The sequence below is a fragment of the Oculina patagonica genome, chromosome 5 (assembly GCF_052425735.1).
Source record: "Oculina patagonica isolate OP01 chromosome 5, crgOcupat, whole genome shotgun sequence".
Lineage (NCBI taxonomy): Eukaryota > Metazoa > Cnidaria > Anthozoa > Scleractinia > Oculinidae > Oculina > Oculina patagonica.
The window spans coordinates 21,671,460-21,695,037 of NC_135762.1; the positions used below are offsets into that span (position 1 = coordinate 21,671,460).

At 38.2% G+C, this 23,578-nt stretch overlaps 2 protein-coding genes and 1 long non-coding RNA gene across 3 annotated transcripts in view; all 3 read left to right on the forward strand.

The window, feature by feature from the left end:
- Positions 1 to 23,578, forward strand: part of LOC144653273 (uncharacterized) — a 93,372-nt gene that overhangs the window by 20,760 nt on the left and 49,034 nt on the right. The gene's annotated exons all lie outside the window — the stretch shown is intronic.
- Positions 2,435 to 5,948, forward strand: LOC144654095 (pancreatic secretory granule membrane major glycoprotein GP2-like). The gene is made up of 4 exons (XM_078514203.1): positions 2,435 to 2,514; positions 4,966 to 5,337; positions 5,605 to 5,628; positions 5,887 to 5,948. The coding sequence occupies exons 1-4, from the start codon at positions 2,457 to 2,459 to the stop codon at positions 5,946 to 5,948; spliced, it is 516 nt and encodes a 171-aa protein (XP_078370329.1). The 5' UTR covers positions 2,435 to 2,456.
- LOC144653266 (uncharacterized) lies at positions 5,895 to 21,890 on the forward strand. Its single transcript, XM_078513218.1, has 13 exons — positions 5,895 to 5,922; positions 6,351 to 6,716; positions 6,986 to 7,009; positions 7,247 to 7,282; positions 7,788 to 8,153; positions 8,417 to 8,440; positions 12,683 to 12,706; positions 12,952 to 12,987; positions 13,416 to 13,781; positions 15,044 to 15,079; positions 18,305 to 18,520; positions 18,907 to 19,151; positions 19,371 to 21,890. The coding sequence occupies exons 2-13, from the start codon at positions 6,476 to 6,478 to the stop codon at positions 19,656 to 19,658; spliced, it is 1,902 nt and encodes a 633-aa protein (XP_078369344.1). The 5' UTR covers positions 5,895 to 5,922; positions 6,351 to 6,475; the 3' UTR covers positions 19,659 to 21,890.

A 23,578-nucleotide genomic window follows, 5' to 3' on the forward strand; every position in this document is an offset into this window, starting at 1 on the left:
AAAATTAGTTCGACAGAGATTTTGTACTCATTCAGTTGGCGGCACTTAGAACTTAACAGCTATAACGCGTATTTCAATTTAAAAGGTAGAAAAAAATCAACACTTGTGCTCGTGTGCATTTGAAAATTACCTTTTGTGGATTCGAAACAGTTCCAAAGGAAACGGATGTGGTTTTTCCAGAAGAGTGGATTGACGTACTTTGCATGTGTTAGCCAATTGTTTTACGACAATGACACCTAGTAGTCAAGTTTGTCCACAAACAGCACTGAACCCATTACTCTAATGGGTAAATTCTTGGCAGTTAAGTTCGCTCCTCATTCTGTCGTCGCTCTCATTCTGTCGCGGGTGGTCCCCTGTTAACAGCAAGCACGATGCAGGTTGTAATCCTACTTATCTTGACGTTGCTCCCATGCTCATTCGCGTTCGGAGGTAAATATTCTCCTGATTTTTTTATGGTGATTGGGTGTATTACTATTTTTTTTTAAATAATAACAGAGCAAAATTATGCCCACTTGAAATATAACGTCCATGGGCGTAAACATTCAGCGCAACCGAAAATGGTTGAATGAGAACTTCTAAGTTGCTTGGCTGTCTTCTTTTCAGTATAATAGTTGTAAACTATACTAGTTAAAAAGAAGTGTAAGGAATCTACTGGAACAATTAAAACCTTTCCATTTTTTACGGATCATCTTTAAGGTTAAATAACAGTACAAACAGTTGAAGAGCTGATCAACTCATTTACATCTGTTGAAATCATGACATTTGCAAATAACAACTTAACAACAATCCATTTTGATGCAGTTACCACTCCAAGCAAAACAGGCTGTGTGCCGCTCCTAGTTTAAACTGCATAATCGAAATCAAGGTGAAATCTGTATGATACTGGAGAATAGGGGAATCCTTAGCTTATTAACAATGTTTGCCCCGTAAGCATACTGAAGGTTTCGGTTTATGATCAAGCTGCAGATATAACAGTTCTGAACGTTAAAAGAAATATGCACGAGTACCTTTCGCTATACATTTCAGACCGGTATAAGATTCATTCTCTGTGATATGTGTTTCACGTGTGTTTCAATGCTTAAAATTTTACAAAGATCTTCTGTTTTATGTTATATTTTGAGAGACAGCATCCGATATTGTAATCACGGTTTTACATAATTTCAATAGCACCCAATCATGTATGATCATTAACTAATGCGTTCTGCTAAAACTGCTCCAAGAAAAAGAAGATCTCCTGCACAGTGAGAGAAGACCAAGTCGAATGGAGCCGTGCACCCTCGAGGATCCTTTACTAACTATTTGCCTCAACTCTTAAACATAGAAATGAAGTTTTAAAGTAATCCTTGCTGCATTAAGTGGTACCCGATTTCTCGTTTGTTTTATGTTTATTTCGCGCTATTCCCCTATGTTTTTCGCCATTTTCTGTTTAGCTTACACTTAAAATTTTACGATGTTTGAAAGGAAACAACAAAAAAGCGGCTTTTGTAAGTTAAAAAGGACAGAGTAATGTTGAATTTAAACACCAAATGTCTGCAGGCAACATTTTAAGTGCATTTTTTATTGTTCCCCACACAAACCAATATCATGTTAAGCGTAATTAACAAACTAAATATGACGTTTAGTTACTTTTAAAATGTTCATGGAAAAGAATGCTCCAAGACCTTTCCGAACGTTTTAGATTTGTTTTTGCTCTTGCCCAATTTTTTTTTCTTAGAAGATCGTTTCGTTTTAGTTTGCACACAAGCAAACAGTCAATAACGCAACAGTTACCTTTACTTTGTTTTGTTTACAATTTGCTTTTACCCACTAAGGCATGATCGTCAATTAACGCGCTTCAGAAAAAAAGGAACAAAGAAAACGAATGGCTCGTGTTTAGTGAGCCTGAGCAGACAAAGTGATATGCGGCAGAAGCCACGGAGATCCTTCACTATTTTTTTTTCTATTTTGGATCAGCTTTGAGACATACAATTGGAGTTGTTCAAGTGAACCTTTTTTGTATCCATTTCCTTTTTTTCGTGTTATTGAATTCTTCTTAGCAATATATACTTGACAAGGCATAGTGCACACAATCAGTAATCGATCAGCCTGATCGACTACTGGGAGATTTAGTACTCATTCATTTGGCGGCACTTAAAACTTAACAGCTAACGCGTATTTCAATTTAAAAGGTAGAAAAAAATCAACACTTGTGCTCGTGTGCATTTGAAAATTACCCTCACGTCCATTTGAATCAGCCCTCTTGTGCAGTCAAAAGAGTTCCAAAGGAAACGGAAGTGGTTTTTCCAGAAGAGTGGATTGACGTACTTTGCCTGTGTTGGCCAATTGTTTTAAGACAATGACGCCTATCAGTCAAGTTTGTCCACAAACAGCAACCGATTACACTAATGGGTAAATTCTTGGCATTTAAGTTCTCTCCTCATTCTGTCGCGGGTGGTCCGCAGTTAACAGCAAGCACGATGCAGGTTGCAGTGCTACTTATTTTGATGTTGCCCCGATTCTCGTTGGCGTTCGGAGGTAAATATTATCGTTATAGTTTATATGACGATTGGGTGTATTACTAGAGAGAAGTTATGCCCACTTAGTAAAACTTCCATGGGCGTAAACATTCAGAGCAAACGAGAGCGGTTGATGGAAGGGACGTTTGAAGTTCCTTGGCAACTTTACTGTTTCAACAATCAGAAAAACATTTTAACTGTAAGAACTATATCTACCAGCTAGGACTCTCCATTTTACGTCCTTTATCAGTTTTCACGGATCATCTGCAAGGTTGAACAAAAGCACGAACAGTTGAAGAGCCGATCAACTCATTCACATCTGTTAAAATTACGACATTTGCAGATACCAACTTAACAAAATTCCCATTTGACGCATTTACCTCTCAAAGCAAAACACTCAGGCTATGTGCCGTTAAGGCCCGGTAATACGGGCAACATTTTTTTTCAACCTGTTTCGCAACATTGTTGCATTGCAAGTTGAACAAGTTGTTGCCCGTATTACTACCGCGCGCTCAACTTGTCTCGCAACAAATGTCGGTGTTGCAAGTTGCAGCAACATGTTGCACAAAGTAGAACCGAGTTCTACTTTCTGCAACAATTTTTTTCAACTTGCAACACCGAAATTTGTTGCGAGACAAGTTAAGCGCGCGGTAGTATTACGGGCAACAACTTGTTCAACTTGCAATGCAACAATGTTGCGAAACAAGTTAAAAAAAAATGTTGCCCGTATTACCGGGCGAATGCGCATCCTTACTGCGCACGTTAATTCTTGTCGCAACGCCACGCCACGTCATGCATGAGCGCGCGCGCTGAGAAAACTTTCTAAACACATATAGGGTAGGTAGCTGCTGCGTTAACTTCGCTTGTAGTTTCTTCTCTTAAATGATCTGTGACCCCCACTTTTTTCGGGATATATATAAATTTATAATAAATCTCTACCGATTGACAAAATCTAGGCCAAATTTAAATGTTGGAAGTATGCTATTTTTTATTTTCTCTTCTCGCGCGCGATCAAATCAATCACATTTTGCAGTCTTGAATGTTCGCAAATGCAGATCTTAAAGACAGGATTTACCTTAAGCGACCTCAAAAGCGAAATGTTTTTGTTTAATAGACGCACTTGAATAAGCTCGGATAAAGAAAGTTGGCCTGTATCAATATTCATTAAGAATATTTTGTCGCCAGAAGTCGATGAGGTCATATCGAGTGACGAAGTCAAATTTATCCAAATAAGCGCCTTCTTTCAGATATCGTATCTCGGAAAAGAATGCGGTGACCCCCAATTTTTTTCTACATTTCTGACATAAGAAACTCGTAAACAAGCAGTGGTGAAAGCTTAGACATGGGAAATAAGCATCAAATTCGGGAACAGGGGAAGAAACATTTCAATGACACAGCAAATGCAAAAAAAGGTACAGATGGCCAAAAGGGGCGAAGATTAAAACGGATTGCGATATGGGTTTTTGAAATGTTGTTGGGCCGAACAGTTTTCAAAGTTTTTCTCGTTTGCTTGTAACTTTAATTTATAATGCCCGGGAGACAAATTTGGTTGCAATGAAACTATAGTTTTGTCATTTAGATCCAGAGAAGTAATTACTTTTCAAAAAGTAAGTTTCATAGCGAGTATATATTTGGCAAAACTTATTAAAATAAACTTCATTCAGCCATGACACAGTCCCTTTAAGGAAGACATAACTATTGAAAAATTAACCAAGGACCAGGAAATCTAAAATATTTTCTTCAACCTTACTCTATCAAAACCCATCGCCTTCATTCCTGTGTACAGAGCCTCCTGAAGGTCCCAAGAACTTATCACAAGACCTTCGGTGATCGCGCCTTTGCTCATTCTGGGTCATCACTATGGAACGAATTGCCTTATTACTATTTATAAATCTAAGCTAAAGACATATTTTTTTAAGAAAGCATATGACTTGTTTTAATATTTTTAATCTTTTATCGTTGTAAAAATTATTTTAATTTTTTTTTATAGTTTGCCTTTTTTATATTTTAACTTATACGATTTTATCTTACCTGTAAAGCGCTTTAGAATAATTATTATATAATTTTAGCGCTATATAAATTAGATTATTATTATTATTATTATTATTATTATTAAATGTCAACTGTGTATCCTTTATATATATTCTGAAATGTTTTTCTAAACCTTTCGTTATTAACGGTGTATCCAAGATTTTAAATGTTGTCATGGCCTTATTAACTGCAGCCGTGACGCCAAATTTCGATTTTTTGACACAACTCTTCATTCTTTGCAGTTTTCTGAACAAAATAACCAAATTAATTAAAATCAATCAATCAATCAATAAATAAATGGCCGTTTTCACACTACAAGACGGACAAATCGTCTAGACGGACAAGTCGTCTGACCATTTGTTCGTCTAGTGTGAATTTAAGACGGCTCTATCAATTCGATCAACCACTAAATTAATCGTTTTGCTATTGTTCTTCTTAGGCATAGAATGTTCAAGCTACAAGCTTTTGGAAGAAGCAGACAGGTCCATCGCCTTTTCAAGCCCTTCCGTTAAAAAATGTGACAAATATCTGCAATTTGGATGGTACCGATTCCGTGGGGCGGCAGGCACGATGATGCCCACTTCATGTGTACCAACGTCCAAATGTGGAACAGACGCACCAGGTTGGCTTCAGGGTCGGCATCCTTCAACATCTGAAGGAGTGATTCAAGCCAAGGTCTGCTTTCATTGGAACTCTAATTGCTGTCATTGGTCATCTTTGATCCGGGTTCGTAACTGCGGTGCATTCTACGTGTACCAGCTCGTGCAATCACCTCAATGTAGCCTCCGTTATTGTGGAAACGGAGTACAAAGTAAGAAAGTCTCTCACTATCATTTCGTATAAATTCCATAGCAAGATTTTACATGACTAAATTATCTGTTACTCGTTCATTACTACAAATTTGGATTGTAAAACTATGACAATATCGTCGAAAGTACGATGCAATTTAACAACAACAACAACAACAACAATACCTGCAATGGATTGGAGAACTCTAAAATAGACCAAAGCAAACTACTTTAAAATCAAAATTTCTTAATAAAAGTACTCCTAACATGAAAGTATTTTTTTATCTCAGGTCCAGGTCCTGTTAACCCGCCAGGTAATAATTGCTATTTTTTAGCTACTTTTTGAAACACAGCTGTTGAATCACGACCTGTTGAAAAACTTGCTTATCGTACGCGTCATCGTCATCATCATCATCATCATCATCATCATCATCGTCATCATCATCATCATCATCATCATCACCATTATTATTTTTCACATATTTTTAACAACCCCATTTATAAACCTTTTTCAATCCCAACCTGTCTTACTTACTTGTGCTCTCCTAATGATCATTAATAATTTAATTTAGGTCCAAATCCAGCCCCAGGTCCCGTGAACGCTCCAGGTATTTACATCGGCATTTGTATATAATCCATTATTTTACAAAAAAGTTGATATTTTTGCTTTACCAGGGCTACAACTGACAACCTCGCCCCTACTGTGTGTTCAAATACAGTACAGTTGTAGTACAGTTTATTTATTTGTTTCACCGGCTTATTTAAATTGTTTCATTCTTTATATTTTTGTGACAATAATAAACGTTTTCATCTTTCGCTGGAATGTTCGAGTTTGTTAAATCTTCGTTACTTTTTTAATTTCTTCTTTCTTTTTTTTATTTAAGTTAGGAACAGGTAATTATCCGTAAAAAGTTAATCTGACACTTAGGCTCAGTCTTGCATATTATAAATAACAAAACGCTCAATGAATAGATCGATCATTGATCACTCAGTTAACTAATATAATCAACTGCACTTTTCGTATTGTTCTTTTAAGAATGTTCAAGCCACACGTTTCTGGAAGATGCAGACAGGTCTAAGGCCTTTTCAAGCCCTTCCGTTAAAAAATGTGACAAATATCTGCAATTTGGATGGTACCGATTCCGTGGGGCGGCAGGCACGATGATGCCCACTTCATGTGTGCCAACGTCCAAATGTGGAACAGACGCACCAGGCTGGCTTCAGGGTCGGCATCCTTCAACATCTGAAGGAGTGATTCAAGCCAAGGTCTGCTTTCATTGGAACTCTAATTGCTGTCATTGGTCATCTTTGATCCGGGTTCGTAACTGCGGTGCATTCTACGTGTACCAGCTCGTGCAATCACCTCAATGTAGCCTCCGTTATTGTGGAAACGGAGCACAAGGTGAGAGAGTCTCTCACTATCATTTCGTATAAATTCTATAGCAAGATATTACATGACTGACTTAGGTGTTACTCGTTAATAACTGCCAATTTGGATTGCAAAACTATGACAATAACGTCGAAAATACAATACGATTTACCACCACCAGCAACAACAATACCTGCAATGGATTGGAGAACTCTAAAATAGACCAAAAGCAATCTAGTTTAAAACCAAAATTTCTTAATAAAAGTACTCCTAACATGGAATTAATATATTTTTTATCTCAGGTCCCGGTCCTGTTAACCCGCCAGGTAATAATTGTTATTTTTTAGCTACTGTATGAAACACACCTGTTGAATCACGACCTGTTGAAAAACTTGCTTATCGTAAGCGTCATCTTCATCAGACATCTCCAGCGTAATTATCATCATCATCATCATTACTATTTTTCACATATTTTTTTTACAACAGCATTTATAAACCTTTTTCAGTCCTAACCTGTCTTACTTACTTGTGCTCTCCTAATGATCATTAATAATTTAATTTAGGTCCAAATCCAGCCCCAGGTCCCGTGAACGCTCCAGGTATTTACATCGGCATTTGTATATAATCCATTATTTTACAAAAAAGTTGATATTTTTGCTTTACCAGGGCTACAACTGACAACCTCGCCCCTACTGTCTGATCAAATACAGTACAGTAATAGTAGAGTTTTATTTATTTGTTTATTTCACTTATTTAAATTGTGTCTTTCGTTATATTTTTGGGACAATAGTAAACGTATTCATCTTTAACCGGAATGTTCGAGTTTGTTAAATCCTCTTTACTTTTTAACTTTTTCCTTCCCTTTTTAATCTAAGCTGGGAACAGGAAAGTTATGCGAAAAAAGTTAATCTGACAATTAGGCTCAGTCTTGCATATTATGTAAAACAAAACGCCCCATAGTCGCCATAAGTGTCGCTCTTTTTCTATCCATCTGGCTTTACCTCCGTTTCTTTCTTTGGTCTTTAGTCGCAATTAAACAATGAATAGATCGATCATTGATCACTCATTTAACTAATCAACTTCACCTTTATCGTTTTTTTTTAGAATGTTCAAGCCACAAGTTTTTGGAAGATGCAGACAGGTCTAAGGCCTTTTCAAGCCCTTCCGTTAAAAAATGTGACAAATATCTGCAATTTGGATGGTACCGATTCCGTGGGGCGGCAGGCACGATGATGCCCACTTTATGTGTGCCAACGTCCAAATGTGGAACAGACGCACCAGGCTGGCTTCAGGGTCGGCATCCTTCAACATCTGAAGGAGTGATTCAAGCCAAGGTCTGCTTTCATTGGAACTCTAATTGCTGTCATTGGTCATCTTTGATCCGGGTTCGTAACTGCGGTGCATTCTACGTGTACCAGCTCGTGCAATCACCTCAATGTAGCCTCCGTTATTGTGGAAACGGAGCACAAGGTGAGAGAGTCTCTCACTATCATTTCGTATAAATTCCATAGCAAGATTCTCAGTCCATGACTAAATTATGTGTTACTCGTTCATAACTGCAACATTGCATTATAAAACTATGACAATATCGTCGAAATATGATACGATTTAACAACAACAACAACACCTGCAATGGATTGGAGAACTCTAAAAAAGACCAAAAGGAAACTACTTTAAAATCAAAATTTCTTGATAAAAGTATTCCTAACATGAAAGTATCTTTTTTATCTCAGGTCCAGGTCCTGTTAACCCGCCAGGTAATAATTGTTATTTTTTAGCTACTTTATGAAACACACCTTTTGAATCACGACCTGTTGAAAAACTTGCTTATCGTACGCGTCATCGTCATCAGACATCTCCAGCGTAATCATCATCATCATCATCATCATCATCATCATCGACATTGTCATTGCCATCATTATCATCATCATTATCACCATTATTATTTTTCACATATTTTTTACAACCCCATTTATAACCCTTTTTCAATCCTAACCTGTCTTACTTACTTGTGTTCTCCTAATGATCATTAATTTAATTTAGGTCCCAATCCAGCTCCAGGTCCCGTGAACGCTCCAGGTATTTATATCGGCATACGTATATAATCCATTATTATATGGCAAAGCCAGTCTTAGGCAAATCCGAGCGTTTTGATTGGTTCTTTCTTGGTCGGGATTTTGCCATACGGACCGTTTCCATGAAAACGGTCCAAGTCGTGTATTTTTTTTTTCGAAAGCCGGCAAATTCAAATTTCCAACCAAACCTGCGAAAAGAAAACGTGTACTCTCATTCTTCGCAAAGAAACTACCGAACAGATTAAAATTTTACAGAGCTTACAACGTGGACGAAGAAAACGAATATTCACCAAGCGAATAAACAGGCATCACCGAAATATAAACGAACGGAAAACTATAAACACAAATAAGAAGTCGGCTACTGAAATGGAAGCTCTTCCCCGCTACATTGAAGGTACGTGAAGGTAATAGTATGACAAATGAAAGAATTGGTATCCTACCTGCTTCCGAGCTTGACCAACTTTCCGTCCAAATGAGTCCAAATTTTTCACGCAGCGAATTTTTATAAACACACGAAACAAAAAAGGAGAAGAGTACGAGCAATCAGCAATTTCCAATTTTCAGCGAAGCATACAGCGATACCTGAAAAGAAATATCCATTCAACATACTCAACGACACTGAGTTTGAAAAATCGAGAAGAGTACTAGCTGCGAAGTGCCAGTCACTGGTTCACAAGTACGGCGAAGGAAAGAAGCCGCAAGCCGCTCAGGCGATTGATGAAGACGACGAAGTCGAAGATACTCTTTTTGAAGCGGTAGAATTAAGTGACTCCAATCCAGTGGGCACTTCATAGAACTGTCTTGTGCTTTTTTTTAAAAATTTACCCTTACACTTCGGTTTCCGAGCCAGAGACGAAAGCCGAAAGTTTATACGCTGGGGAGCTGAGACGTTCAACTTCAAGGCAGAAGTTTGATTAGCCGAGCGGCCTTCTGGCTTTCAGTGATGCCTGTTTCAGTTTCTACATCAGAACTTTCCCGATCTTTAGAATAATAAAATCCGCTTGGTGAATTTCCGGCTTCTTCGTCACGATCATCAATAAATTTGTTTTCAAACTCGTGGTAGCTTGTTCTTTCTGAGTTGCTCGCGTCATCATACTGCACTTTACGGAGGAAGCCCTTTGAATGCAAGTGACCGGAAGTGCTTTTTAACAGAAAAATAAACAAGCATGGCTCGAGTGCCATATAATAAACTACTTACTAACCTAGCTTACTCGAGCCGTACTGGGTAATATTGGCCCTCGGTCGTTTTTGTACGGACCTCGCTGCGCTCGGGCCACGACCTCGGGCCAATAATATTCCCCAGTACGGCCCTCGCGCTCGGTTAGTAAGAGGTTATTATTTTACAAAATAGTTGAGATATTTTTTTTTGCTTTGCCATGGCTACAACTGATAACCCCGCTCCTACTGTGTGATCAAATTACATTTCTTTATTTTAGTACAGTTTTATTTCTTTCTTTCACTTCAGTATTTAAATTGTGTCTTTCGTTATATTTTTGTGACAATAATAAACGTTTTCATCTTTCGCTGGCATGTTCGAGTTTGTTAAATCCTCGTTACTTTTTTACTTTTTCCTTCCTTCTTTATTCTAATTTAGGAACAGGAAAATTATGCGCAGAAAGTTAATCTGACAATTAGGCTAAGTCTTGGAGCTGCATATTATATAAAACAAAACGCTTTTTATCTATCCGTCTGGCCGCACGTCCGTTTCTTTCTTTGGTCTTTAGCCGCAATTTAACAATGGATAGATCGATCATTGATCGCTGCACCTATAATTAAGCATGAACTGCTTGTGGACATTGTGAGAACTGCTCTGTTGTTACTGTTAACATTTAGTCCCGTCGTTGCGTTTTTGTTAATTTTGACGTTATTGTTTCTTAGATAAAGTCGTTTTATTTCATTCAAGGACATGTTAAATAACATTCCCAAGGAAATGTCATCCGTGTCTCACTTCAAAACGCGAAATTTAAGTGATTCAAAATACAAAATTTTCGCAAAATCGCGAAATTTAAGTGTCGCGAAATATGCGCACCTCAAAATCGCGAAATTAACGTGTCGCGAAAATTTCATGTAATAAGATACTAAAATGGACTACTTGCAGTAAGAATATGAATGATATTTTAATTACAGGTTTTTATTAAAACTTCTTCAACCTTTCAATATCGTCAAAACCTGCGCTTTTGTCAGTTGTAAGAGAATACAAAATAAATGCGTTGCTTATGTTCCGATTGTGTATAAAATGCAACCAAACTACCACTTTAAAAACTTACGGCTTAGATTTTGCCGAACCGTCCTTTGAAGCCATCGTTACCTAGCTTCCTTGAAACAAGCAATAAAACCTGTAATAAAAAATAAGAATGAAACTAAAAACACTGCTGTACTTTAGTAGAAATAAGAAAGCAATAAAACCTGTAATTAAAATATCATTCATAATCTTTGAAGTCATCCTTCGCTGCGTTTCGGATGTGCTTGTTTGCGGCTGTTGTTTATTCACTGGTTTGTCTAAAGACAAGGCGACGAAGTCGCCTTTTAAGGCGAAAATAACAAGGGGAGAACTTAAACTTTCGAAATAGCACAAGTAGTGATAATTCAAAGGTCAACAGAATACCTACAGACCACCAAAATACTCACGTTTTATCAGAGACGCCAAAAGCCTTCAAATCACGTCCGTCGTGAGCAAGAACGCGGGAAGAACGCGGGAAGCCTCACTTTTGGTCATGCGCAGTGATGATCAGAGATGCTATTTTACTTCCGGTCGTTTTTCGCGGCGTCCGCGTTCCTGAATCTTAAAGTCCCTATAATATTCCCCAGTACGGCCCTCGCGCTCGGTTAGTAAGAGGTTATTATTTTACAAAATAGTTGAGATATTTTTTTTTGCTTTGCCATGGCTACAACTGATAACCCCGCTCCTACTGTGTGATCAAATTACATTTCTTTATTTTAGTACAGTTTTATTTCTTTCTTTCACTTCAGTATTTAAATTGTGTCTTTCGTTATATTTTTGTGACAATAATAAACGTTTTCATCTTTCGCTGGCATGTTCGAGTTTGTTAAATCCTCGTTACTTTTTTACTTTTTCCTTCCTTCTTTATTCTAATTTAGGAACAGGAAAATTATGCGCAGAAAGTTAATCTGACAATTAGGCTAAGTCTTGGAGCTGCATATTATATAAAACAAAACGCTTTTTATCTATCCGTCTGGCCGCACGTCCGTTTCTTTCTTTGGTCTTTAGCCGCAATTTAACAATGAATAGATCGATCATTGATCGCTGCACCTTTATCGTTTTTTTAGAATGTTCAAGCCACAAGTTTTTGGAAGATGCAGACAGGTCTAAGGCCTTTTCAAGCCCTTCCGTTAAAAAATGTGACAAATATCTGCAATTTGGATGGTACCGATTCCGTGGGGCGGCAGGCACGATGATGCCCACTTCATGTGTGCCAACGTCCAAATGTGGAACAGACGCACCAGGCTGGCTTCAGGGTCGGCATCCTTCAACATCTGAAGGAGTGATTCAAGCCAAGGTCTGCTTTCATTGGAACTCTAATTGCTGTCATTGGTCATCTTTGATCCGGGTTCGTAACTGCGGTGCATTCTACGTGTACCAGCTCGTGCAATCACCTCAATGTAGCCTCCGTTATTGTGGAAACGGAGTACAAAGTAAGAAAGTCTCTCACTATCATTTCGTATAAATTCCATAGCAAGATTTTACATGACTAAATTATCTGTTACTCGTTCATTACTACAAATTTGGATTGTAAAACTATGACAATATCGTCGAAAGTACGATGCGATTTAACAACAACAACAACAACAACAATACCTGCAATGGATTGGAGAACTCTAAAATAGACCAAAGCAAACTACTTTAAAATCAAAATTTCTTAATAAAAGTACTCCTAACATGAAAGTATTTTTTTTTAATCTCAGGTCCAGGTCCTGTTAACCCGCCAGGTAATAATTGCTATTTTTTAGCTACTTTATGAAACACAGCTGTTGAATCACGACCTGTTGAAAAACTTGCTTATCGTACGCGTCATCGTCATCATCATCGTCATCGTCATCGTCATCATCATCATCATCATCGTCACATTATTATTTTTCACATATTTTTAACAACCCCATTTATAAACCTTTTTCAATCCCAACCTGTCTTACTTACTTGTGCTCTCCTAATGATCATTAATAATTTAATTTAGGTCCAAATCCAGCCCCAGGTCCCGTGAACGCTCCAGGTATTTACATCGGCATTTGTATATAATCCATTATTTTACAAAAAAGTTGATATTTTTGCTTTACCAGGGCTACAACTGACAACCTCGCCCCTACTGTGTGTTCAAATACAGTACAGTTGTAGTACAGTTTATTTATTTGTTTCACCGGCTTATTTAAATTGTTTCATTCTTTATATTTTTGTGACAATAATAAACGTTTTCATCTTTCGCTGGAATGTTCGAGTTTGTTAAATCTTCGTTACTTTTTTAATTTCTTCTTTCTTTTTTTTATTTAAGTTAGGAACAGGTAATTATCCGTAAAAAGTTAATCAGACACTTAGGCTCAGTCTTGCATATTATAAATAACAAAACGCTCAATGAATAGATCGATCATTGATCACTCAGTTAACTAATATAATCAACTGCACTTTTCGTATTGTTCTTTTAAGAATGTTCAAGCCACACGTTTCTGGAAGATGCAGACAGGTCTAAGGCCTTTTCAAGCCCTTCCGTTAAAAAATGTGACAAATATCTGCAATTTGGATGGTACCGATTCCGTGGGGCGGCAGGCACGATGATGCCCACTTCATGTGTGCCAACGTCCAAATGTGGAACAGACGCACCAGGCTGGCTTCAGGGTCGGCATCCTTCAACATCTGAAGGAGTGATTCAAGCCAAGGTCTGCTTTCATTGGAACTCTAATTGCTGTCATTGGTCATCTTTGATCCGGGTTCGTAACTGCGGTGCATTCTACGTGTACCAGCTCGTGCAATCACCTCAATGTAGCCTCCGTTATTGTGGAAACGGAGCACAAAGTAAGGGACTATCTAAATGTTCTTGTTTCTTGACCATTTTAATTTCACCAGAAATTATAATACAAACAGCGGCAACAAACATAACACATGGACTACGCATGGTATGAAAAAAGTCTAAAATTTATTTGACGTTTCCGCGGCATGCTACAGCACGCATCTGCAGAAGTGACGGTTACAAAAAGCGAAAGATTTTGAAACTTAAAAATACTAACTTTAAACTGTTATACTTCCAAGAAAATCTGTATTCATCAGTATATAAAATTGATAAATTTCTCCATGTGAGCATTTTTTAATGAATTTCTAGTGGTTTCAGAAGGCCCAAATATAAAAATTTCCCGGGGGAGCATGCCCCCTGAAAAACCCCTAGATGGCTTGTGATCATAACATCAGGTTTGCCTGTCTCTCTTCAACCTGCATATAGATTCACGCTGGGCTTTAAGCCTTTTAATACCAGTAAACACACTTTGCAAATATAAATGATGGACAGTGGTTGTAGTTTCAGTTATCAATTTCTGTATAAAAATATGAACTCTTCAATAGTTGTTTATGAATTAATATTACATACTGTTTCAGTTTTCGCATATGTTTGTGTCTAAATTTTTCCATGGACTTTGCACACAAATAAGTGGAAAACTTACAAAAGACTAGTATAAAAAGTGATAAATTCATTCTTCTTTGCTGTGCTAAGAAACGGGAAAAGACGTACATGGAACAGCAGTGTCCATCAGTGAAAACTAGGGTGGTATATGTCGGGAATTTCACTTAAAAAACTGATGTCTCATCAAAAACCTCCAACCCCTAACAGATAATAAAGAAATGATTGGTTCCTTGATTTTTTTGATGGGGGTGGGTCATGTAATTTTTAACCCCCCTATCAGGGGTGGGTCAGTCAGTTTTGAGCCAGGAGGAAGGGGGTGGGTCACAAATTTTTGAGCCACCACTTTTCCAATTGCTCCGGTGCAACCCCCCCTCCTGGTTCTTATTGACCAGTCCCAAATCAAAACTCGTTGTAGCTACTGTCTATAAAAGAGTTGGCACTTGAAGGAGATAGAGCGACCAAAAGGACAACATGCTATATCGTTAGTAACTACTAAGTATCTACGCATGTATCGTAAAGTACTTGCGGTAATTCAAGCTGTATGGACTATCAATTAAGTCTAACATACAAATCTGTTTTCAAATGATAGTAATTGCGCAGTTAAATTCGCGAAACAACGCTAAACCATCTATCTTCAATGATTATTATTTTTTTTTTTATCTAGATCCAGTTCCAGGACCTGGTCCCATTGGCCCTCCAGGTACTTGGTCGTTACTCTAGTTCATAGTAGTTCAGTTAAATTAAGCTCCGTTTAGTTCACCTTAGTTTGGTTTGGTTTAGTTTAGTTGGTTTGGTTTAGCTTGGTTTGGTTTAAGTACCGTTTTATTCGATTAAGCGCCCGCCTCGAATAAGCGCCCACCCTGAAGGCAGGAAAAGTTAATAAGCGCCCAGCCTCGAATAAGCGCCCACCCCACAAAAAACTGTAGTACACAAGAGGAGTATTGATTATTAAAATTAACTAACTAAAATAAGAAGACTTCCCCCATGACCGAGTTTTCTAAGGGCCTGTTTACAAGCAGGTAGGGTTACCCTAGCAAGAGCGTTAGAAGATAGCCCGGGTTTACAAGCAAAATTCGCAGGTAGGGTACCTAATAACCCGGGTCAACTTACACCGGTTACGCTTCAGTTAACCTTGCAAAAATTTTGTCGTTAGAAGCTGTTATTCGAAAATAATTCCGTTCCAGTGCAAAAATACGACAAATTGTGAATGAACACGATGTTTCTTGGTCACAATTCGCTGTTTTTGTCGGTATTTTTAAACATATTTAGCTTTTTGAAGCCAAAATAAAGTTGTCCCGGGTAGGTGAGTTATCCCTAGCAGAGCGTTTACTAGGCGCTAGGGTTACCCTAGCACCTAGGGTAACCCTAGCACTCAGCTAGGGTTACCCTAGGTGCTAGGGTAACCCTTGCGCCTTGTAAACACGTCGATGAAAAAAGAAGAAATGAGTGTGGGAGCGCTAGGGTAACCCACCTTCTAGGGTAACCCTAGCACCTAGGGTTACCCTACCTGCTTTGGTACATCTTCACGTTTTGTTATTATTTATTGTTACCCTCTATAAAGTAGTCATCTCCCTTAACGCAAAGCTCCCCTGTTAAAAAAAAACCTTAAAAAAATCGATTTCTCAGTAGTTTCACTAGCAACCTTTGTGGCTTTAAAGGTGTTGATATAAGGGATCCCAAAATCATGGGTTCCCCTCCACTGAAACAGTGGGTAAAGTTATGGTGAGTGGGTGTGTGGATTGGGAGTGTTGTAAGCACAAAAATAAATGTAAAAACCAAAAATGGGTTAACTGTAAGTTAGGGCACCAGTCTGAGGGACAAACAAACTGCAATGCAGCCACGTCAACCACAAGGTGGTGCAACGAAAAGAAACTAAATAAAAATAAAAATATGTATTGTTTTGTTACGAAAATAAACTTACTACCTATAAATGTCATAAATGCAAGAGGAACTAACTCCTTCGTGTCAAGTTTAAATGCTTTGTACACAAGTCCCTTGTGTACAAAGTCAAATGCAAAACATGTGATTTTGCCTATGTGGGAGAGAGTAAAAGATCATGGAATTCACGCGGCGCAGAACATAAGCCTGGTACAAGATCAAATTACGAAAGCGCAATAAGATTTCACGCGGAAACAACAGCCCATGACATTCATCCCGATTACGTTCCGGGCCCATTTACATGGAAAGAGGATGATCCTAGTGCCAGGATCATCCTAGTAGTAGGATCATCCGAGCACCATATGTTTTCAGCTTTCAGTTTACATGTGAATGGTTGCATTTGGCCCTAACGCTAGAATCATCCTAGCACTAGGATCATCCATCTGAGACGAGGGATGATCCTACCGCTAGGATGATCCTAGCGTTAGGGCCAAACGCAACCATTCACATGTAAACTGAAAGCTGAAAACATATGGCGCTCGGACGATCCTAGTACTAGGATGATCCTAGCACTAGGATCATTCCATTTTACATGAAAGTAGGATGATCCTAGTGCTAGGATCATCCTCTTTCCATGTAAATGGGCCAATCAAGAACATTACTGTGTGAACGAACATGTACATTTTCCGCAAATAAGTTTAACATTGGGAGCATCCTTAGAGACCGACGGCTTAAAAAATCTTATTATGCATAAACTGAACCGATTTAACTCTGATGAAGGTAGCAGAGAGCTACCGAAATTTCAGTTTTTTATATGTTTTTTAAACGTTTTTAAACATATTTCTAAGGTCAGTTACAAACCGTTGTTTTATCAAGTACCCACTTATTTTTAGTGCAGAATGCACTTTTGTGATGGTTTGGTGGGCAGTCGTGTGATAAACCCCTAAACCCCTCAAGCGCTAAAGCACTATGGTGTAAACTTTTAATCAGCAATTAATTAATTAATATCAATTAATTAATTATTCCTTGTGGAGGGGGTGGGGGTGGGGAGCACCTGACCGTACCCCTAGGTAAAACCTGGAGCACATCTACGTTACTTTCATAGGAAGATCTCAAACGTATATATTTGTTTCAGAAAACCCTTTGCTCTCCTTGTGGTACTACTCGACGTTCTAGGGCAACGTTCTTTACGCCAAACGCATGCGCAGTTTAGTCTACATTTTTTGCTGGAACTCTCATGAACATCGCTTGTATTGCGTGTTTGTGGTAGGATTCCTGCAGACTTCGTGGCGCCAAGTAAAAACCGCAAATTAATTAAATTAGATTTTGAGAATTTCACAGCGCTTTTGTAATTAGGTATGCAAAAACTTGCACCGGGATTTTCGGCGTGAACACCTGATAACCAGGAAACAAATATCCTAGCTGTACTGCGTTTTAAAAAACCTGTCGAAAAAGATGTTTTTTGATTAGATTTGTTTCTTTAGTTTTTGAGAATCGTCTTTCGTGCAGGTCTAAACCGTAACTTAATTAAATTAAGCAAATGTCATCGATGCCGCCGTAAAACAAACAAAAAACAAAAGTTTCATGTTATCGCATTTTCAAGGAAGACAAAAGTATTTTGTTACAAACGAACAAAAGTGTCGTGTTACGTTTGCAAAGATTAGCGTAAGGAACACCTGGGAAAGAGTACAAGAAGCCTGTGAACAGTTTTTCCGAAAGTAAAATAAAGCAAATAAACACGAATATATATAAAATATCATACTTTCAATTGTTCGATATTGCATTCTGCACTTACCAAATCATCGAGATTTTTAAATAAGTGGAAGAGAGGGAAACCCTGCGATAGACTAGCACTCCGTCCAGTGGGAGCAGGAAATACACTCAGTCACTTCATGCTAAGGAAACAGGCCCGGAAAAAGTTCTAGGCTGATTGGCCACTTGCATGACTCGTATACAGACTAATTAGGTAGCCAGTACCGGAAATACTCATAGCGTTAGGTTTTGTGTTTTGAGGATCCAATTAATTTAATTTCGACTTTTTTGATAGGAAATGTCGAATGTGGTACAAGGGCCCAAGGCTTTAGAATCGTTGGAGGCACTCAAGCTCGACCAGGGTCTTGGCCATGGCAAGTGACCATAGACTACAAGGGACACCCTGCTAACCATTGGTGTGGGGGCTCAATTGTGTCCCCTCAGTGGATTGTGTCAGCGGCACATTGTTTTAAGGATACTAAGGATACTAAGCAATACACCCTCGTTGCAGGTAACCTACATGCAAACCAAGTTTTGGTATAGATATCTGATTATAAGATTGAATTCATAAGTGGCTGATCCACAGCAAACGAAAGTTGTCTCCTCGCGGAAATTCGATTCTGACGATTGTATATCAGTTTGTTGAATTTATTTGTGAGAACTATACAATAATTGAAAAAAAAAAGAAAAATGTCGAAGCCACAGAAAGTGAGATTTGCTATTGTTCTCAAGCGGTCGATAAAACAAATAGTATTAACATTCAGAAAGCTTAGCAGACATCAACCAGGATTCTCTGAAGACATAGAGAAAATCTCTCCCTTAGAAATATGAAGAAATGCTCTCTCTTGTTGACAATGTTACAACACACTGATTAGAACTTCATTTTTATTGTTGCAGGTGATCACAACCTGAATGCAAACGACGGTTACGAGCAAAACATACCAATAGCAAAGATCATCTCACATCCACTGTACAGAAGTCCCTTGCACGACTACGACTTGGCTCTTGTTAAACTCCAGTCTCCACTCACCTACAATGACCGCGTGCGGCCTGTGTGTTTACCACAAATTAATTTCCCCACAAATACCAACTGTTACGTCACAGGGTGGGGTGCTACATCTCAAAGCGGTGGTTATCCACAGGTAATTTTAAAATATAAGGAACTTAGTTGACAAGTTTAGTAAAACCGCTTTGTGACGCTTTGCCCTTTGAAACCCGCTCTGACTTAATTTAGAACCTACTTGGCCTAAATTGCCAATACCTACCCCAAAATACAAACACCCATTTCGCCAGAATTGAAGGTGCTTATACGCGGGTTTTTACTGTATTTGTCTAATTTCTGAAATCTGTTCCTTTAACAGATACTACGACAAGCCCAAGTGCCTCTCATTTCACGTAATACTTGCCAAGCTGGCTATCCAGGCTATAACATTACACCACGCATGCTCTGTGCAGGATACGCTGCAGGTGGCATTGACGCATGTCAAGGAGATAGTGGAGGACCGCTGGTCTGCCCAAGTGGTAATAAATGGTATCTCTCCGGCGCCGTGAGCTGGGGAGTAGGGTGCGCGCAGAAAGGAAAATATGGAGTGTATGCAGACATCATGAACCTAAAAAACTGGGTGCAAGAAACCATGAACAAGAATTAAAACGTTGAATGAACGAGCAACAGCACGCATAAACGGCTTGGTTTGTATTATTTACCCTCGGACGTACAAAGGGAAGGGGGAAGATTGAGTTATTTAGTGTATGAAACGAATATATGAAATTCATATATTTGTACTGCAGATATACATTTTCAGGCTTGCTTTTCTCAGCTGCTTAAGTTGAGTACATTACTGTGATGATCTTTCATTTGCTTAAAATGAGTTAATAGTGTTGAAACTTTCAGTAGCTGTTCATTCATCCCTCGCAGAAATTTTGATATAACAATTGTGTGTCCGTGACTTTTTCGTTGCCATGGTAACCGCATAATCACACACAAGTGTGACCAAATTTCGACTTCTGTGACATATTAGTCCCTCTTTTTTCAGTAGCTATTAGCTTTTTGGCTTTTCGTCATTTTCTCACTTTCTAAAGAAATAGTGAAATCCAAGATGGCGGATCTATTGACGTCACATGGCGTCAAGGTACGTCATAACTCACAAAAATGTACCATCTCTTAGAGCAAGCTAAGGGCTTTCCATTTTTTTAAATTTACTTCTCTGTACCTTAGAGCGGTTTTTACTTGAGTGTCGAAAGTAAATTGCGTTTGCTTTGGTTTTGCATTACTACGCTTAGTGATTGGCTTAAAAATCGCGCGCCACTTTCTCAGTCAATCAGAACTAAAACCAAAACCAATCGTGACTCGCTCGCGCACGTTTTCCCGCGCTTCGTGCCGGCTACATGTATTTGCTTCGAGTTTTGATAGGTTCGCTGGATTGTCTGTGTCCTTTGTGATTGGCCAGAGTAATTACTTTGGTTTTGTTTTTACGACACTCGATTGAAAACTACTCTAATAGATCAATACCCTTGCATGAAGGGTGCGTTCTATCCCCCCCCCCCACTCCTTTTACCACTGTTAGGGTATGAGTTTGCATGTACGTCCGATGGTTAAAGGGCCGGTAACGCTTCACCTTAAGTGTGTTTCTATATATTTTTTAGTACATGAAGGCAACTTTTTGACTTCATTTTAATTTCTACCTATTAAGATTATATTTAGCCTATTGCTGTTTGCATCAATTATTCTGCACTAGCACTGTTAAAAAAAAAAAAAAAAAAACAATATGCACCTTTGGTAACTTTACAGTCGGGGGGAAGAAGTGCCAGTTGATGGCGACATCACTTCTCCGAGAAGTGACTGAGCCCGCGGTTTTCGTCCCAGAAGTTGCCAAGCAACATTACGTATTTATACGCACGACTGCTTTCGGAGTACTCGTGAGCGCTCGAGCTAGTTTTTGATTAAACGAAATAATTCGGAAATTCTTCGAGTGCTTTAACGAAGATTTGCCAAAACTGGCACTTATTCCCCCCGACTGTTCTGTTTATGTTCTTATATAACGTTCAAAAAAAGAGAAAAAAACCAACAGTAGTATTGTCAGAACTAAAACGAAATTTCCTGAGTACGCCAAACAGTAAAATCATAACCGACGTCTAAACGTTTGTTTAAAATCCACGCATTTTATTGCAATGCAGGATAAGTCGATTTCCGGCTAACAACCTTCAAGTTCAAAGTATTGAATGGTACTTAGTAGTTAATGTGCAAGATCATCAAAAAGCTTTCAATACGTTGCTTTCAATACGTTGCTTATTTTATAGAAACGAGTCCTTGCAAACTTGAGTGTAATCCTTGCAATTGTTATTTGTCCGTTACTTCCTTAGGGTTGCCAGGACATTTAAAGTTCTTTTTTTATCTTAGAAATGATTTTAAAATTTGATCTGTTTCATGAGCCTGTTATGCTTTGTATGTCTTAAAGACGTCATATTTTAAGTTATTATCTTTAAACTTCTTAAGCGTCTCCAGTTTACCATTCATTAGTACTGGTTCGTTCATTATTTGCTTGCGATTCTCATCTGGGTCCGGTTGCATAAAAATACTTTAGATTGCGGGGGACTTTCTGCAAAAGCTCTCTGCGTTAACGTTCCGGTGGATGTTTTCAAAGCGTTATTTCCTGTGCTCTTTTCTAGCATCGAAGAAAATCCCTCAAAGCACCGGGAATGGCTACAGAAAATCTCACCGCATCTTAATTATTTTTAATCAACCTGGCCCTGGCGTTTATATACTTTAACCAAGTTATATTTTATATTTGACTTAAACGGAGCTATGTTACAAACTATAACCTATAATGGCTGAATCAATAAGATGGTTGTAGAAAACATTTATGTGATTAAACTGCTGTTGGAACCAAGTTCTGGTTAATTGCGACAATAAATTGGGGGAAGGTGATAATCTTCTAAAGCTGCCCCTTTAAGAAGTGCCTCCAATTAAAGTTAGCCCTGAAGTTAGCCATTATCAATTATTTTTACAAAACGGTATTAACCAAATGCCCAATCACTTGTGAACAATTCTTAGTTAGCTTCTTGACATAACTGGTTACCATCGCAACGGCATAGCCTGTTGAAAACACCCTTATTTTTGGCTTTAACTGCTTATAACTCAAAGACGAGCTCGGCCACCCCTATTTTTTTACTATTGGATAATGCTTACAAGGTTAAAAAAATTAATTCTCTGTAGTGGTTTTAGAACCACCTTAAATTTAATTGAAAACTTTAAATCTACTAGAAAGTGCGTAACCGTTAAACTAGTTCGAATGACTATGTTGTTAACGGTATTTTAATTATCTGTTTCTACGTGCTTTCTTTTTGTTTCGATGAACGAGTTCTTCGAAATCGTTGCTGCACTACCCTCCAGAGTTAATTCTAAGTAGCGAGAATGCCTACTTACTCTCTACTGTGGGGCCCCCCCGCGGTGGGCAATCGATAATTTCGATAATGGATAACAATTGATAAATAGAAATCAACTAATTATAAGAAATCAATAGAAATCGATACATAGTTTTGCTGTGAGTAATCGATACATATCGATTTTTCAAATATACATATCGATTTTATCGATAATGGTATTTTCTTGCATGATGAAAGGAAATATTTGTCACGGTATTTCAGGTAATTCTATTTATTTTTGTTAATTAAGAGCTGTAAACTTCAAATTGGCAGAGCAAAATTCATTTATTGGTAAAATCACGGCCACATAACAAACAAGGATGATTTTCGGGCATTGTTAATGACACTTTCATACAAATTGAGATAAACTTGAAAAAAGTTGGGCCGACGTATCTTTAAGTTTACACAAACGCAATCCGTTTCAATCTTCTCGGATTTTGGCCATCCATGCCCCTTTTTGGCTAGCCTGAGTATCAGGCTTTTCTCCCCCCTCCCCTTAGGAAGGCCTGATACTCAGGTTACTTTTTGGCCTTTCTGTGTTTCTTTTCAGTTATTGTACAGTTTTAAGCCGTTATTGTGATATTTCAGTTAATGACCAGTTGGTCAGTGCTTAAATTGCTTAAACTTGCATGACATAGCGCCTAACGAGAAATTTACACGAAATTTACACGAAACTCTGTTTCCCGACGTGTCCAATCGATGAAATTCGATAATCGATAAAATCAATTGTAATCGATATTAATCGATTGATTTTTATCGATTATATTGATTATATCGATTGGATTCCGATGATCGATTTTCATCGATTGGACACGTCGGGTATGTTTTCACCCCAGGGGGGGGGGGGTACTCTGAATTTAAAATGACGGGGATGATCGAATGGGGGCAAAAATCAAGACCCAAAAAAATCCCTAGGGCTTCCAACATAACCCCCCCAAAAATCCCTAAATCAAAAATTTACCCCTCAAAAATCAACAGCAAAACACGTTTGTTTGTACTTTATTCGCAGAGCTATGCAGCCAAGGCACTACCACGAATCTTGAGATTAGTTTAAATACCCAAAAACATCCCTATCTATACTGGCAAAATTTTCCCAACCAAAAAAATCCCGGAATCCAAAATTTCAAACCCAAAAATATCCTTCGAT

What these genes read in the sequence shown, in the direction of transcription:
- LOC144654095 (XM_078514203.1), top strand. Translation starts at nt 2,457, where the DNA reads ATGCAGGTTGCAGTGCTACTTATTTTGATGTTGCCCCGATTCTCGTTG. An exon ending in ATTCTCGTTGGCGTTCGGAG is followed by an intron (nt 2,515 to 4,965) that starts GTAAATATTATC and finishes TGTTCTTCTTAG; the next exon opens with GCATAGAATGTTCAAGCTAC. An exon ending in TTGTGGAAACGGAGTACAAA is followed by an intron (nt 5,338 to 5,604) that starts GTAAGAAAGTCT and finishes TTTTTATCTCAG; the next exon opens with GTCCAGGTCCTGTTAACCCG.
- LOC144653266 (XM_078513218.1), top strand. Translation starts at nt 6,476, where the DNA reads ATGATGCCCACTTCATGTGTGCCAACGTCCAAATGTGGAACAGACGCA. An exon ending in TTGTGGAAACGGAGCACAAG is followed by an intron (nt 6,717 to 6,985) that starts GTGAGAGAGTCT and finishes TTTTTATCTCAG; the next exon opens with GTCCCGGTCCTGTTAACCCG. An exon ending in AGGTCCCGTGAACGCTCCAG is followed by an intron (nt 12,988 to 13,415) that starts GTATTTACATCG and finishes TGTTCTTTTAAG; the next exon opens with AATGTTCAAGCCACACGTTT.